The following is a 17839-nucleotide window of genomic DNA, read 5'->3' as shown; positions in this document are numbered from 1 at the left end:
TGACGGATGGACACTTACATGCTGACCTTTAGGTGCCCATAAATGAGAAGAAGGCCTATTGGAACTACGGAAACACTTAAAATAGGGGGTTATAAATATGGAAGCTCAAGCCCAAGGGGGTAGTTAAGTGGGGGGCCCCATGTCCAGCGGGATGATAGCTGTTCGGGTGAAGAACAAAAAAAGCAAAACAAGGGTACGTTTGTGTGTTTTCGGGCGAGGAATATGAGAGCTGGAAGGAGGGACCCCAGAAGAAAGATTAGAGGGCAAATGAAACTTGCAACTCTGAGGAGCTTGTGAGGACCAAGGCCCGCCTCCCCCGGCGCAGCCCGGACAGCCGGGCAGTCCCGGCCGGCAGAGGGCAGCAGCTGGGCGGGAGAAGCCAGCCCAGGGCCCGCGGAGTCGCCCGGTTCCCCGGGACACTCTTGTTGAGTGTGGGACGAGGGACTCCACTCCTCATTGCCCGCCCCGACCCTGCGGCCCAGGAGAACCTGGGGCTCGGTTGCGAGAACGAGGTGTGCGGGGCTCGCTGCGGAGGTCCCCGCGCCCCTGCCCAGGAAGGAGAGCTGAGGGCGCCCGCTCCCTGACCCCCGGGAGGAAAGGAGCGCCGGAGTTTGGAGGGGCCCCGGGCACGCGGGTGGGAGGGGATCTCCGCATCCCTGCAGCTCCGTCCCCGGCTGGGCCCGCCGACCCCGCCCGCCCCGCTCCCACCCGCTTCGGGGGCCACGACCCGCCCCCGCCCTCGGCCAAGGTGCGCCTCCCGCCGACGCCGACCCGGCCAGAGCGAGGCCGCCCCGCTGTCCGAGCCCGCGCAGCCCGGGGCAGGTTCGCGCTCCGCCGTCGAGGAGGGCGGCGTGGGCGTGGGCGTGCGCGTGGGCGGGGGCGCGGACGCCCTTGACCGTGGGCGCGAGCGCCAGGCGGCGGGCTGTATGTAAATCGCTGCGCCCAGAGACCTAGGTAGGATGGACCAGCCCCCGCGCCCCGGCCCTCACGTCCAATAAGAAGCGCCCCCGCTTGACACCTGCCTATAAACAGGCGAGCGCCCGCCGCCCCGCGCACAGCCCGCAGCCCGCACCGCCACGCCGCGGGGCGACACCATGACCTCCAGCAAGATCGAGATGCCCGGCGAGGTGAAGGCCGACCCCGCCGCGCTCATGGCGTCCCTGCACCTCCTGCCGTCGCCCACGCCCAACCTGGAGATCAAGTACACCAAGGTAAGCGGCAGCGGCCGGCCGGCCACGCACACCCTCTCGAGCCGCCTTCCCCGCCCTGCGTGAGCTGCTAGGGGGCGGGGGCCAGCCTGTAACCCCCGCGCAGCAGAGGTTCGGGGTGGGGGCTGCCGAAGTCCCGCGGGGTCCGGGGACACCTCGGGGACTGGCCACCCGGGAAACGCGGCGCGGAGGGCTCGCCGTCAGCGGCTTTTCCCCAAACCGCATCCGCCGCTGCCTTTCATCCGACTCGGGGTCGTGACCGCTTCGGGGACGGCGCCCGCACCGCGTCGGCTCCTCCAATGGGGAAGAAGGGCGTCCCGCCAGGTTGGCCCCGCAGCCTGGCCGTGGCTTCTGGGTCCCCCGCCGTCGAGGGCCGCTCGGTCGCCCGCCCCGCAGGTCCTCGGGGTCCCGACGGCGGGAGCGCGGGCGCTGGCTGCCCGCACAGGTTTCGTGGGAACCTGGCTGCTGAGCGCAGTAGACCCAGCGTCAGCGTCGCGTTCGAATTCTGTCGGCAGTGGCAGTTTCCCTGGAAAACTTGGGAAGTCTTTTCATTTGTAGAAATTAACAGGCTCGCTTTGGAACTGGGGAAAAAAAAATTACTCTTTATAACGAACTCTGACATCTTGGGTTTGCCAAGCACGAATGTTTTTTGTTGCACCACATGAAAAAAGAATATGTGTTCGCTACCTAGTATAAATTGAATTTACTTTCTTTAAAAAAAAAAAAAACTCGACATAGAAGATAATGATTAATTACGCACATAGGGGAATTATAGTGTCATAGCACCGGGAGGGAGAGATGGGATTTAAAGTCATGTTTCTTGGAGTTCATTTTACAGTTCTCTTGTTTGATTTTTCTATTTCTTTCCGTTGTATTCTACCCTAAACTCCCGATTAACTTAAACACACACTGAGAACACACAATATGGTTATAGTTGTTTTCCATCATGCTTATTGCACGATAAACTAAGTTTTGTCGAGAAGTAAATTGTTTGGTTCTGACTTAATGGTTGAAAGAAATACAAAAAAACCAACATCGGAATATTAAAATTTTCCTTGCGTTGAGTTTTAGGTTACAAATCAGGGTGGTTCCTGCTTTGAGTGCCAATTTAGATGAATTTGATGTACCTGTTAGTTATTTTTTAGGTGGTGTGACAAATTTTTGAAAGCCGTTTTAATGAGAGGTCGTTAATGGTTACAGCCACTTAGGCATCATTTGCATCCCAATGGTGCCAGTGTTTGGCACATCTCTGGGTCCAGGAACAAGCGGGGGGAAGCCTGCAGCACCAAGCTTTGTTTTAGGAGCGTCTCTAACCTCTCCAGCCTCACTTTAAAATGATTAAGATGCAAGATCTCCTTCTGAGAGAGGACCTGATCCTCAGATTTAGCCTCACTCTTGAACAGATTCTCCTCACCGCCCTGAAAGGAGTTTTAGGTCTGCAGTGGGTATCTCCGAATTTAATTTGGAAACTCTTGCAGCTCTCTTTCCCTCTAACTACCCCCGCTCTCTTTTCTTCTCTTGTTCTCCCTCAGTAGGAAAGACAACTGATTTATAGCTAATTGAAGTCTTTAATGTGGAGTCATTTCACTCAGGGGAGACTTTTATCCAGTATCCGCTTTCCCACTTATTACAAAGAAAAACAATCAGAAATGAAATAATGGATTGTAACTTGATTCTTTAATTTGTGGGGAGGAGGCATCTTATTTTTGGCTTGACAAACACCCCTCATAAACACTGAGTAGCCCTAATCGAAAGGCGAGCTCTTTTCACAAAACCTTGTAAAATCAGGTCTCTCTGAACATTCCCAGCCTTCCTCCTTAGCTCTTTGGTGAGACTTTAAAATTTTCCGAGACAAGCGTGGTGGGCATGCAGCCTTTTTAACGCGGGGCAGAAAGCTGCTCTTTGGTAGCCGAGGGCAATGGCGAAGGCTGTTTTACTTAAAAGGAAAAAATAAGATGAATGGGGAGTTTTTAAAAAATTCTCTTATGGTCACAAGTGAGGGGAATTATGCTAGCATTTTTAAGCAAAAGAATGAATAAGGTAGAATGGACAGTTAGTCCTTTAGAATAGTGATACCACATTCATTAGGAATTTCTAAAAAGGTAATTAGTAGTTAAAAATTCTTATGCTAGACGGCTTGTTACATAACACATAGGAAGCAACAATGTTTGTGTCAGAAAATGGTACAAGACAAACATAGGTGGATCCTCAATCTTTTTTGTCTTGTTAAACAAATACATCTTTAGTGAAGGCTATTGCGGTAGGATTTTTAAAAAAAATGATTTTGGAACCAACATAAAGTCGCTACTGAGAATTTCAAGTAGCATACATCTAGGAAACTTTGCACTGGGATCTTGTATTATTGTATTTATTCACCATTCTCTTTCTCCTAAACTATTTTACTCTTTTTTTAAAAAAAATAAAAAAGGAATTCAGGAGATAATTAGGGGGAAAAGTTACTGCCTTTGTTTGTTAAAGGTCCAGTGAAAGTGCTCCAAAATTAAAGTTCAGTCTCCAAGGATGCTGAAAGGGCTAACCTCCTGGTTTGTACGTATTGACTTTCAGGCAATTACACGTAGTTTTGAAAATAAGCCTGCAGGTCCACTACCCATTTTAGACTAATGATCAATGGCAATACTATCTTTGGAATATGTCTATTTTTATTTTCCTAATAAAGCAAGCTAGACCTCAAGCTTTAAAAGTGATTTCTTATTAAAGAATATGTTAAACAAACAAATAAGACTGCATTCGTCAAGGAAGTGTGATAACAGCACCAACACAAAGGAGTGAGTGGACTACTTTGTGGCAGAGAGAAGGGATGCTTCCTTGCTTGCGTGCTAAGAAGAATGCTTAACAGCTAGCATAAGAGTTTGATTGCTTTTAGTTATGCTTTTATGAATTAAAATTTTTCTGAATTGTTTGTTTTATCAGTCTAGTTTTTAGAAGTTTTGTATAGCTGAATATATCATAAGTGCACACACATTGTAAAATCAAGCCTGGTACTTTACTGACTGCCCAGAACTGCAGAAAAGATCTTTTCCAGATCCCCAGGTCTTTGGAAACTTGAAAACCACCCTACCTTCTCCATTGTCTGCATCATCTCTCCTGGCTTTACTAGTCCGTCTGTCCCAGCCTCCCCCTCCCCACTACACTGCACTAAACTACACACACACACACACACACACACACACACACACACACACATGGGTTGCACTCTTTCCCTGTTGATTACTTTTTCAGTGAGAGTTTATGCCCATAACTAACAGTAATATAAAGTGTTGGGTTTACTCCAGCATCTGATACTGTGGGGAGCTAGAACAGAAGGAGGAAGGGGAACATTTATGGGATATTGACCTACTAAATTAGAAGAGGAAAAATAAAAGGTAATCAACTGATAATCAGAGCTGATGTGCATGGAGTAACTACTATTTATTCTTTTATTTATTCAGTTAACAACCTTTTATTGAACATCTGTTTTCTGAAGTCAATTTCAGTTTCAAATATGAATGGCCATGTTTCTAACAAGTGTGCTTTCCATTATGCTAGCTGGGATGTGGAAGCATTGAGTGCCAAAAATTAGTTGTCAACCTGGTGGTAGTTCAGTTGATTAATGTAAAAATAACAATAATGACAATAATACATATAATGCTACTTACATTGTTTATAGTGTTTCTATGGTTTGTATGTCTGGGACAAGATTGTTGCCTATCCTAGGGATCATTTCTTATAAGATGGTGTGGGTCTAATTGCCTCTAATTGAGATTGTCTGTCTTGATCATAAATTATTAATCGAACTGTACATTTAGTGGGGAACTTGCATTAAAAAAACTTTTTGCAATTGCACAGCTTTTTGACGTTTGTATCATCTCCATTTAACATAGGGGAGCTGACCAACTTCATTGTGAGACTTGAATTAGGTTCTTCACCGGGGCTCCTGCCTGCCCCGATGCCTTCTGTATGGGCCTATGTTACCATATAGAATCATCAAGTCCTTTTTATCTATAAAATGAGGAATCGGTGTTTCCATTTCAGGGTAGAAGATTCTCTGAGGAGCCTATTCTGTGAGGTCTCATTTCCTTGTATTCAGGCTTAAGAGAAGCCAGGCTTGCATAATTAGTTCTCTGTTGTATTAGACAAGCATCCCAAATACCAACATGCACAGTCCTCTCTCAAGTTGGGTGGTGGAATGCAAATACTGATGAATATTTTTGCCGTTTTAGTTATTTTAGTGACAACTTGCAGGGGTCAGCAAACTACAGACTGTCTACCTAATTTTGTAAATAAAGTTTTATTGGAACACAGCCACACTCATTCAGTTACATATTGTCTGTGGCTGCATTTGGATTACAATGGCTGAGTCAAGTATTTGCAATAGAGACCATTTGGCCCGCACTTTAGAAAAATTTTATAAAGCCTTGACTTAGGAAAAGAAAGGCTCTGAATTAAAATAGGCCTTTGTTCAAATCTTGATCAGATATGTACTTAGTTAGCTATGTGAGCAGTTATGGATGGTGTCTCTTCTTAGGGGGTTTCTTCACTGGGTATCAATTTCTAGTTGTTAGTGTGAGAAAGTAAATGGCATATAATGATAATCAACCAAGGACTAATCCCATTTCATTTTTTTAAAGTGGTCATTACATTTGTAGTTCCAAATTAATGGAGGCCCATTAAGAAAGATCAGAGTTATATGGACAATAAAGTTTTACAAACAGGCCAATGCTTAGTATTCTGCTTATTTATTTAATGTTTAGTAGTTTAATAAGTCATAAGAGTAATATTCTGCATAGCTTGTATGTTTACACTGAATTTTCATCAAATGGGATCCCTTGGAGGTTTCCCTACCAAGGTATTATCTTTACCAAGAAAGTAACCAAATCAGTTCCCAGCCAAAACAGTCATGCACCACATAACGGTGGTTAGGCCAACAAGAGACTGCATTTACTACAGCGATCCCATAAGATTAAAATGGACTTGAGAAATTCCTATCCCCTGTGATGTCATAGCCATCATACTGTTGTAGCCCAAGGCATTGCTGTTTTGGGCCATCTCAGCCCATCCATAGTCCTGCTGTCAGCTAGAAGTGGCTGGGGTGCTCCTCTGGCTCACATGCCCCACGGCACAGTAAGGTCCTGAGTAGAGAGGGCATGAGCTAGCTTTCACACTGCCTTACTCTTTATTGGTGAATTCAAAACATAAGAGGGGGAACTTAAAGTATTGCAAGATAAAAACAAAACAAAACAAATAGCCTAAAATAGCTATCCAGATCAACCAAGATCTCTAAAACAAAGGAGCCTAAATGGGAGGAGGTGGACTGACTCTTTGTCCAGTCCTGTGACTGGGATTGTGTGCATTCCAGATAGCCTTCTTAGAAGTATTGCATCTTTAAGGTGGATGCCTCAGCAATCAAAGCTTAAATCAGGCACTTGTATTAACAAAAGGAAAGCCAACAGTCAGGGCTTAAACTGTAACTACTCATGTGTTTGTGATGATGTTGGTGTAAGCAAACCTACTGCCCTACCAGCTGTATAAAAGTAAAGTACAGCATAGGGAATATAGTCAATAATAATATAATAAACTAGAGGCCTGGTGCATGAAATTCATGTACTCAGGGGTGGGGGGTGTCCCTCAGCCTGGCCTGCACCCTCTTGTAGTCCAGGAGCCCATGGGGGATGTCTGATTGCTGTGGAGGCAGCGGGAGAGGCTTCTGCCACTGCCGCTACGCTTGCCAGCCATGAGCCCAGCTCAGGCTTCTGGCTGAGTGGTGCTCCCCCTGTGAGAGTGCACTGACCACCAGGGGGCAGCTCCTGCATTGAGCATCTGCCCCCTGGTGGTCAGTGCACATCATAGTGTTTGGTCAATTTGTATATTAGCCTTTTATTATATAGGATGTACGCTGCCAGATGGGTACTAGACTTATCAGGGTGATCATTTCATAAGGGATGTAAATGTCTAATCACTATGCTGTATACCTGAAACTAATATAATATTGAAGGTCAACTGTAATAAAAAATGAAATTTTAAAAATATAGGCATGGATTACAGTAATAGCCTATACCATCTCAGTTTGTGTAAATTCATTCTACTGTATTCACACAAGATCAAAATTGCCTCACAATGCATTTCTCAGAACATATCTCCATTGTTAAGCAGTGCATGACTATATTTTAATAGTTAAATTAGGTATCTGACACTTGTGTGCCAAAATTCAGCATTACTATGCCTCAGTTTACCCAACTGACTGGGCCTAAATGTCAGACTGCAGAGAGTCATTTCTGGTGTTTTAAGTTGTTTGGACCAAGATGTTGCCAAGTCATTGGTGCTTAGATCTAGGAAATATGACAGCCTGTGAGGACATTCTCTGAAGGAAGATACTATTTAGAAATGGGAAGGTATATTAAGTTATATAATTTAAAACTGACTAGACTTTCACTGGTCCTGACTGCCCAGTTTTGGGGCACTTCACCTGGAAAAGCACCATGCAGTGACTATTTTGAAAGTCCTTCTAGCATTTCTTTAATTTTTTCATATTTGCTGTGACAGTCATTTCAAAGCCACTCATTTCTCTTCAAATACTGAGTCTAATGCATATAAAAGTGATAGCCAAAATGTCACTTTGATTAATTTTAATTGCCTTTTCAGACATATCTTTGAGCTCTATTCCATTTTACTGTTCAGATATATAAGATTCTTCAAATTGGGAATTTCTTATCTCTGGCATATCTCTATTGCTTGTTTTTTGGCCCGAATTATGTTCAAGTTGTCTCTCTTCATAATCTTAACTCTTAGTGAGTTTATTTACAGCAAGTCTCTTTTGTGTCACATAATTTGGAAACACTTCCAGACTTTGAAAATTCCAGTTGAAATAATAATTGGCCTCTCAGCAAAACTTTGCAGGGGCTAACACAGAGGTTTATTGACCTCCGTAGATTGTGATTGAAAATTAGACTGTCATGGGTGAACATTCTAATTTTTGTTATAGAAGGAAGCTTTCCGTTTCCTCCAGTGCTGCTCTGTTACTACCAGAAGTAGTTATCTGCTATGTTGCCTTCCCTCACTACAGTTTGACCTTTGGAGAACAAAGTAGCAGTTTCTTTATTCCTACATCTCTGGAGCGATAAGACATATTGTCCAGTTGAACTTGGAAACACCTGTCTCGTATTTAGAAGAATTTAGGATATCATCAGTGGTACCAAAACACTCTCCAATCTATATGTATAAAAGGCTAAAATGCTAAGTGTCCTAGAAAATGTCCAATTGGTTGCTGTGACGTGCACTGACCACCAGGAGACAGATGCTCAATGCAGGAGCTGCTGTGACACGCACTGGCCGCTTACAAAGAAACAGCACCACGGACCTGGCTCTGACAAACCAACACTCGGCTTCTCCCAAGTGGGACACAGGCCCCGCCACCATCCCTAAGCGATACCCCACCAAATTGTAGCCAACACTGCCAAGACCCCATGGTGCAAAAATGTGGCCCACAGGCCAGCCCAGCCCAGAAATGGTCGCTGTGGGCTCCAGGTAATGATGTCACATAGCAACACCCAGCTTCTTCTCCCTAGAGACTAGCCTCCTTGGAGTTTCTTCAGCCCAGGAACATGACTTGCTTTATAGCCAGGTGGAAACACTTTACACTGTAACCAAATATCTGTGAAGTGTTTTCCCATGCCTCATCTCATTTGATCCTCACAGAAGTCTTGGAATAGGTAGATAGGAGACTTGGTAGAATCCTATTTTCATTAGCCAGAAAACAGATATTTAGAAAGTTTAGAAACTTGACCCAACTGAAAAGAAGTAAGAAATGGTGGACCTTGAAAATGACTTCAGGTTTTCTCACTGTGCAGAATATAGTCAAACACTGCTGCAGTTAAATATTTTACCCTTTGTTCTCCCTGTGTGATCTACAATAATAATAATCTGCTTCGTGTTGATATTTACTGCTGTGTTGCTGACAATTACCTGAAAGAGAAGTTGAGGTGTTTCACTGGACTGGAAAAAGTTTAGCTAAATCAGAAAGCAGGTCTAATTAAACAAGTTTATTCTATATATATAAAAGACTATGTTGACTTGCGCATGTGCAATACATATAAAGCTCTCGCGGGCGCCAATTGCATGCTTGTCATTTTGACCTGTCATTGTCGATCGTGAATTTGATTGACACTTCTATTATAGAGAAAGGGCGAATAGTGATATTAAAATATTTCTTCTAATTAATTTCCTTTCAACATTCATGAATCCATGCACTGGGCCTCTAGTCTTGATTATAAAATATAAGGAAATTTTTTCAAAATAATTAAAATATTATATTTTTATATATTTTTCTGATACATAATTTTGATTTGTCTAGCTTAAGTCTTCTGATTTCAAATCTAGTGACTCTTAAGGGTTTTTGCCCCAGGTCATTTCTAGGGGTTTCTTAAAGATTAAACTGAGTCCAAAAAATGGTATAAGTTGTATGGCTCTTCCCACAGGTAGGATGGAACCTACCTCCCCTCCCCATAAGTGGATCTGGCAAAATATGTTGGATTTAGTAAACCTACTAACAGCCAAAAATAAACTATTTTCTTCCCCCCTATCCCCAGCATCAAAACACACACCAGATCTGTGGGCTGAGGTATGAGTAGTGATGGGGAGTTAGGGTGGGAAGTAAGAGGGGAAATGACACCTTGCCTGGGAAGATAAAAATTATGAAGTGTCTAAGCATCTACAGAGGATAACTTAAAATCTTATTTCCCTACATGTGAAAAATGGACTTCCTCACCGAATCCTTTTTTGGGAGGAGGTCAGGAACCAGTATGAGGCTGGTTAAATTCTCTAGCAAGCCTGAAACCAGTGAATTCCACCTCATTTATATTTTAGAATCTGATACTCAGTGTACCAGTGTAACTTGATTTTCACAGGGAAGGTTATATCTAATTGTATTATCTTGGGGTCATTTTTATTTTTAACTGCAGCCAGAGCTACCCTTTTGCTTCCCTGAATTTATTCATTTGACATTTATTAGGGGCTCTTGTGTACAAAGCACTGTTAGTCACTATCTGGCACGAAGATACATAGATGTGGACTTTGTCCTAAAGGGGGCTGGAGCGGAGTCCCACTTGGGGACGGGGGGAGGACATGTACACAGTAACTATGGTGCATGATAGAAGATGCTAAATGCCTGAGACAAGTGCACTTTAAGCACCTTGAAGATTCAGTAGGTAGAGAGATATTTGCTGCTCAGCAGCATAATGTATTGTTAGACATGACAGGAAATGAAATGTTTCAAACATACAGAAGACTATAGACAATAATGTAACAAACATGTACCTATACCCAGATTTGTTAGTTCTTAACATTTTGCAATGTTTGCTTCAATTTGTTTTTAAAAGAAATACACTGAAACTCCCCTGCGAACTCCACTTTTCTTCTCTACCTCTCCCTTCCTTCCTCAGAGCCACTTATCTTTCCCATAGGTGTGTGTATATGTATTCACAAACAATACATGCGGCTGTTTTGCATGTTCAATCTTTTTATATAAATGGTAGCATGGTGTATACATCCTTCTGCAATTTGATTTGTTTGCTTAATATATTCAAGATTCGCCCATGTTGTTGCATGTACCTGCAATTGATTCGTTGTCATTGTTGCACAGTATTCCATTCCTTGAATATATCACAACATTTAATTCTTCTACTATTGACATTTAAGATACTCCTAGCATTTTACTATTGCAATATGCTGCATTAAACATTCCTGAACACATCTCCTTGTACACCTGTGTGAAAGGCCTTCTGGATATACACTTAGAAGTGATATTGCTGACTCATAGGGTATATGTATCTACAGCTTAATTACAGATGGCCAGGTTTCTGTCCAACACAGGTATACTAGTTTCCACTGCCACCAGCAGTCTATCAAAGTTCCCATTACTCTACATCCTCACCTGTGCTTAGACTTCTCATACTTACTAAATTTTGCCAACCTGATGAGTGTAAAGTTATCTCATTGCAATTTTAATCTGCATTTCACTGATTTCTTGTGAGGTTGAGCATCTTTTCATATATTTATTGGCCATTTGACTTTCTTCCTTTGTGAATTGGTCAGTATAGAATTTGCTCATTTCTGTTTGTGTAGGTGTGTGCTTTTCCTGACTTGTGGTAATTTTTATATGTTCAGGTTATAAATCTTTAACAGTTATATACTGTGTGAACATTTCCTTCCCCCTGTGCTTTTTCTTTCTTCTTCTTTTCTAGTGTAATTGTCATATAGCTTTAAATGTAAATGGAGAATTTTTCTATCTTTAAAAAAAGTTTAGTGCTTGTGATGTCTTGTTTAGGAAATTCATTCTTATTCCAAGTTTTTAAAGATATTCTTCTACATAGTCTTCTCAAAGTTTATTTTTATTAAAATTTTTACCTTTTGCATTTGTGTCTTTATCCACTTGTAATTGGTATTTGTTTATGTACAAGAATACAGATAAATCTTAAAGACAAATGATGTAACATATACTAAAGTCAAACGATATTAATGTGTCAGAAATTTTCAAAATTGTATTTTATGAAATTTTGGAATAAGATGAGGGAATCCAGAATGTGTGTTTCTTTTCTGGGCTTAGTCTTCTTCACTAGGGGAAAATATCAGAAACTAGTCCTGCGTTGGTGGATGATTTGAATATATGTTGGTTTTCCTAAACTATGAGCAGAAATGCATTCCATAAATCTACCTTAAGGTGTCATTGTAGAAAACTCTGGGATACATGATCATCACAACTTCTCATGTCAAGACTAATTTCCCTACTTTTCTTACATTACCTAGAGCAGAATATGTGCTCAAATGTAGGTACTATTGTGTTTTTTTCTCTCTCTCTCACTATCACTCACACACACACACACACACACACCACACAATTTTGAAGGGCTATTACTTGGTAAGTAGATGAATTGTTCACTGTGTGCTATTTGTTTTGGGGACTGGAGAAAAAGTAGAGAGATGACAATGAATATAATGTGAAAAAGAATTTCTAATGGAAAGACCCTTTTTCTTGAGCAACTGATTCAATACTGTGCTTTATCCTGCTAGTTTAGAGAATTTAAATTATTCCTTAGCATCAGGCTTGAAAATAACATTACTTTGTATTTTGTTAATGTTTTAACTTACTGTGTTTTGAATCAAAGCAGATGTTGTACATTCATTCACCTAGGTGCTTGTATTTTGTAAGTTATTTGATCTGCTCATGTGTGCATCTAATTCTGAAGAAGCTATTGAAGAAGAATGAAATTTTCCAACCTTAAAAGGGAATCTAGTCCTTCTGTGCATGCAGTACTTATGTAATAACTAACAGGGTTGGCCCCATACTTTTTAAAGAAGGCTGAACCTATATTCTCTGAATGCCATATTACTTGTTTGTACTCCTCCTAAATGGTACAGATTTTGCCTTGTATTATATTTTTCTGTGGAACTCCCTACTCCTAAACTGTACTAGATTATAAACTCCTATTCATCGTGGTATTTCTGAGCATCTAGCTCAGTGTCTCATAGAATAAATGCTTAGGAAATGTTTGTTGAATGAATACTCATTATACTCTACTCTACAGCTTTTATTATTAATACATTTCCAAAGGGCTTTTCACATGCGACTACATTTAATAATTGTGGCAGTCCTAAAATATAAATATTATGTTGACATCTCCATTTTATAAGTGAGAAAATCAGACATATTAAAGTTAAATAACTTTTCCAGGCTCACTAGCTAGTAGGTGACAATTTCAGAACGCAAATAATCCTTTTCTTTTCCTGCTCATGACAATAAGAACAAGCACAAGAACCACAACTAAGGCAATAAAATTTGAACTCTTAGCTTAAAGCTCTGCTGAGTGTTTTGCTGGATAATCCCAAACTCAATTCTCTGAATATAAATTCCAAATTTAATTATAGTTGACATTATCATAGCTACCATTAGCAACAATTTCAACCTGACATAAAGATGAGAATGCGCATACAAACCAAAGAGAGAAAACTATTGATAAAATCCACACTTTAGGTATGAATCACCTGGGCAGGTGTGATTCTTTCGGCTGTGATAAAGCACTGTGCTTTTAGGCTCTCACTGATTGGGCAGTCAGTCACTCATGGCCCTTACTAACACCTGCTTGTTTGTGTTTTCATTCAAAACGCGCTTTTCTTTGTTATGGTTATTAGATTCCATTGGGAGTGAGGACGTGTGAGACTGTGGAAAGCGAATATATTTCACATTCTTTTTAACGATTCTTCTCCTGCCATAAACCATCATTTGTGGGGAAGACACTTGTCCGAGAGATGGGTGGATATCTTCCATGTTGTCTTTTAGGAGCAATCCTTTCTCACTAAGTCTTTACTGTTAGATCTGTCTGTTACATGTAACCTTAGGGGAGGATGCAGAATAGAGAAATAGAGAGGGCCCCAGAAATTCATGCAATATCCAAACTTGAATAGAGTTTCAGTGACAGAGGGTGGTGGTGGTTGGGATGCACAATTAATGTTTTGTAGTCAATGGCTCAAAAACCCTATCGAAGGAAACTGCTGCCAACTTGTCTTCTAAAGCCAGACCTTCGTCTCTAGATTTCTCTGCCTTCACTTCTAGAGAGAAAACGTTTCTCTTTCTCCTCTACTTCCTACTTCTTCTCATCTTTTTCATCTCGGTTTCTATTTTTTACGCACTTGCGCTTCGCTTGCTTCTCTAAGTATTTCTCTCGGGACAGGCTCTTAATGACTCTCCTTCCTTCTTAGACTCATTACCTGTTTTCACAAAAATGGTTAGATATGGCTGGGAACCTTTGTAGGCAGCTCTTCCAGCTGTTGGCCTAAGTGGTCCTCAGGGAGACCAGAAGCAATGAACCTGGAATAACCACATTTGACTTCTGTGAGCCCTCTTGAGAATTTAGTAATTACTTAATGGATTGAATCAGTGACATATACTATTCCAGATAACACCCTGGGTTGCATTAAATTAACCTTCACAAATGGATATTTATTGGTGTACTCTTAAAAGACTACATGTGTTGGCTGTAATTGCTCTTCCATGCTTCTCCACGCTGATAGGTATTTGCATTGAGTGAAAAATTTCTCAGATTAGAGCCTGGGTGGTAGTTCTAGCCATTTAGTGATGTGTGTGATTGTGTTCAGCACATTGAGCATAAATCCTGTCTTGTAAACAGCAGGGAGACTAATGAGGTTTGCCCACATTCTGGTGTCATTACCAGGAATTCCAGCAGAAAAAGAGAGGGCTTAGCAAAGCAGTACACTAATCAGAGGTTTTTGGAAATCTTGATGAGCTGAATTAAGGAGAGAGATTATTGTTCAACATTTAGTACAGACGCCTACGTACAAATATGGGTACAGAAATGACATTTAGCTAAAAAAAATAAAGCAAACATTTTGCTTTTAATGAAGTTGCCAAGCCGCTGACTCAGTCCCACAGAGAGCTGATGAGAGGCTTATTTATGAGTGTCTCTAATTATGAGTGGTAGAAAGAGGATGGTTGTTGAAATAATGAAGTTGTTAAAATGATAGCACACTTTTTTCTTTCTTTGAACTCTTCGTTATTTCAGCCAACTAAAATTCACACCAGTCTTAATCTTACAATTTTTGGAGTGATTCTGCAGGGTTGTTTTTTTTTTTATAGTGACAAATTACATCTGAACACAACAACTTTTTTTGCAAGAAGCCTCCCAAATGTGTTTGTTTTAGGTTTACTTCAGCTCTTTATTTTTATTATTATTGTTAAATAACTTGTACATTTTATAATGTCACATCAAGGGATCCCAAGGAGAGTAGTGCACAGAAACCTCTGTTACTGATTCTCCTTATACAAGTGAGGGATTGAGCAGTGCCATGAAGATCCACTGGAAATCAAAATATTTGTTTTTGCGAAAGACTTATAAGACCAGAAAGTAGAGCGGTGACTCCCAAGAGAATTCTTCCTTTAAATCTTAGGAAAAATTGATTTTAATACTTGGCAATAGTGGTAGGAAGAAGAGGCTTGTTGGCACTTTTCTTCCAAAGCACATCAGCAGCTTTTCAGTGAGCCTGGGTCCCGCAAAGTCAGGGGAGAGGGAACTTGTCAGAAACTTACAGCTCTTCACTTGAGTCTAATAGAGACTTAGCACTTTGCAGGTCAGTGCCACTGCTATTTGTCTCTGACCTAAGCGATCTGGAGTTCTTCACATCAAAACCACATCTTGCTGAGCAGAGATCAAACGTAGGAAGGTAAGGGTCCTGCCAGTGATTTATCATGCCAGGGAGAGTGATCAGGCCATATGGGCCACTGCGAATGAAGCTGACATTCCGGCAGTTTCTCATACAGGTCTCACATGTAGTGATGGTGAGTTTTTCTTGTAAAGGAATTCCGGGTCAAGTGGCAGCTTTCAGTGGCGTTTCTTCGCAAGACTTACCTCCAAACATGAGGTTTGTTTCAAAATCAAGTCCTTGCAAGACTTTTTAAATATTTTATTTACATGGCAAATAGGCATTTCTTGATCAAATATTTGAAGCTTAATTTGAGCCCTTTTCTTCTTCTTTTTTTTTTTATTTTCTGGGAAGGTGCCTATAAAAAAATAAATAAATAAAAATTAAGGTCTTTTGAGGTCAATAAAACAAAAGAGCTTTTCCCCCCCTAAATATTAGATATGACTTTAAGGTAATGAAATTGACTCTATAAGTTATGTACAATTAGGCTTTTTAGTTCAGCATCACATTTTATTAACTCAGGGGCTTTTGGAGTGAATAATTACAAATATTACAATATAATTCTGGGGTAAGGGAAGGCAACACAGAGACCTTTCTGCGTATTTGTAATGACCAAGAGCAAAGAGGAAGAATTTAATCATTTAATTACAAAATAGATATAAGTATGTTTGAAAATATTTGCTAAGATTTGAGTCAAGGGCAAAATTTTAATTTTAATTGAAAAACAATTTAACACTGCCTCTCCTCATTTAACTGTATCAACAAATACATGGAAATCATAGTGCTACATGAAATCCAGCCTGCTTTTTGTTACTGTGACAAACAAATGTTTAGTCTCCTGTGGAGAAATCACTTATTTATTGGTTCAAAGGCCTCTTCAACCCTAGGATGTGCACTGGGGTGTTCCAGCCCTCTTTGCACAGGATGTTTGCTTTGTAACATAAATGAAAGACGGTATTGGCCTTTAAACGTAGTAGTTCATGACATTAACTTCTAATTTAACTGAAGAGACCAGTTGTCCCTTTTGTGTTTTACTTTTTCTTTTCTTAATGAGATGGCCGTAAATGGGATTAATTACCATAAATGGAATGGGCTTTGGTAGTCAGAACTAGATCTCATCCTGTAGTCAAAATTCACTTGATATCCTGAGGTATCTATTAGTTGATCTGTTTATAAATTGGGGATTATTTTGACTGATGAACTACTTCAGCTCTGCAGGGAGCAAGTTTAAGTATAATAATGAAATGGAATTTCTCCCAGTTTTCACCTGGCATCCTTGGAACATATAAACATCCATGAAAACCTGGTAGGGTTGCAGAAAAAATGTGCAGCTACAGCATCTAGTTAAATTAGAATTTTAGGAAAATACCTGATTTGCCAGTGATTTTGGACATACTTATACTGAAATTTAATTCATTGCTTTTCTGAAGTTCTTATTTAACTGCACACCCTGTATTTTTATTTGCTAAAACTGGTAACCCTAAACTGTTATACACATGGTTTGTGACTTTTATTTGTGCCAAGAAAATAAACATAATTTTAATGTAAAATTAATTGGCAATAAATATAAAAGACCAAAGGAATCCTTTAAAATTGTTGCACTTGAATAAAGAAGAGTGTAGTAGACTTTTTTTTAACCCTAGCAATATTAGTGAATAAATAGGTCAACTAGGCCCATTGTAAAGACAGCTTAATCTCCTAAATGAATTGCTCCAACCTTTTAATTCAAAATCATACAAACAAAAACATGAGATAAGCTGGGTGCTTTTTCAAATGGGGACCCCTGTGGCTTTGAAAACAAACACTTCAGCCTCCACCCCCTCACCCCCCAACACCCACACCCACACTCACTAGCCTTTCTGATGTCTTCCATTTGCAAATGAACAGCTGAATCTGAGAAAGACAGAAGACTAATTAAACCCAGGGAAGATAGGCAAAGGAACATTTGTTTCCAAGCCCAAGACAAAAAGAAATCATGTTACTTGAGGTTTTCTTAAGACTGACAGGAGGGAGCCAAAGCCCTTTCCCGATTCCTCTTCTCAAAGCACGTTTCCCACACCCTGCTCAGCCCCTCTCAGAGCAGGCCACTCTGCTGTGTTTGAACCAGCCCTCTTCAGCCTGTCTTCATGGCCAGCAGCAAAGGGTAGCAATCAGAAATTCCAGGAGACCAGTTAAGGGCTTGGATGGCCTTCACAGTCCTTACCTTCTCTCCCCATCCTTTTGCCCCATGTGTCTCTGATGGTTTGGCAGACAGGTCTTAGTTACTAGCCATAGAGAGAAGAATAAATGAATGAATAAGCAAACACAGGACAAGGAGTGAGTAGCTTTAACAGCACTATTAAATTGCCTGAATTGATTGCTTGCATTCAGAATTAGAATCAGTTAAAAGTTTGAGTGCACACTATGCCAAGTTTTTTAGTACTCAG

General features: G+C 40.9%; 1 protein-coding gene across 1 annotated transcript in view; it reads left to right on the top strand.

Annotated features, from left to right (window-relative positions):
* The first annotated feature begins 836 nt into the window (after window positions 1-836).
* The window catches only part of ALDH1A2 (aldehyde dehydrogenase 1 family member A2), a 96098-nt gene continuing 79095 nt past the window's right edge, over window positions 837-17839 (top strand). The window contains exon 1 of the mRNA XM_036302843.1: window positions 837-1211. Coding sequence (XP_036158736.1) covers window positions 1095-1211 — 117 coding nt within the window. The 5' untranslated portion in view covers window positions 837-1094. The remainder of the gene's footprint in view (window positions 1212-17839) is intronic.

The sequence above is a fragment of the Myotis myotis genome, unplaced genomic scaffold (genome assembly GCF_014108235.1).
Source record: "Myotis myotis isolate mMyoMyo1 unplaced genomic scaffold, mMyoMyo1.p scaffold_m19_p_1, whole genome shotgun sequence".
Lineage (NCBI taxonomy): Eukaryota > Metazoa > Chordata > Mammalia > Chiroptera > Vespertilionidae > Myotis > Myotis myotis.
This window is presented reverse-complemented; position numbering and strand designations above follow the sequence as displayed.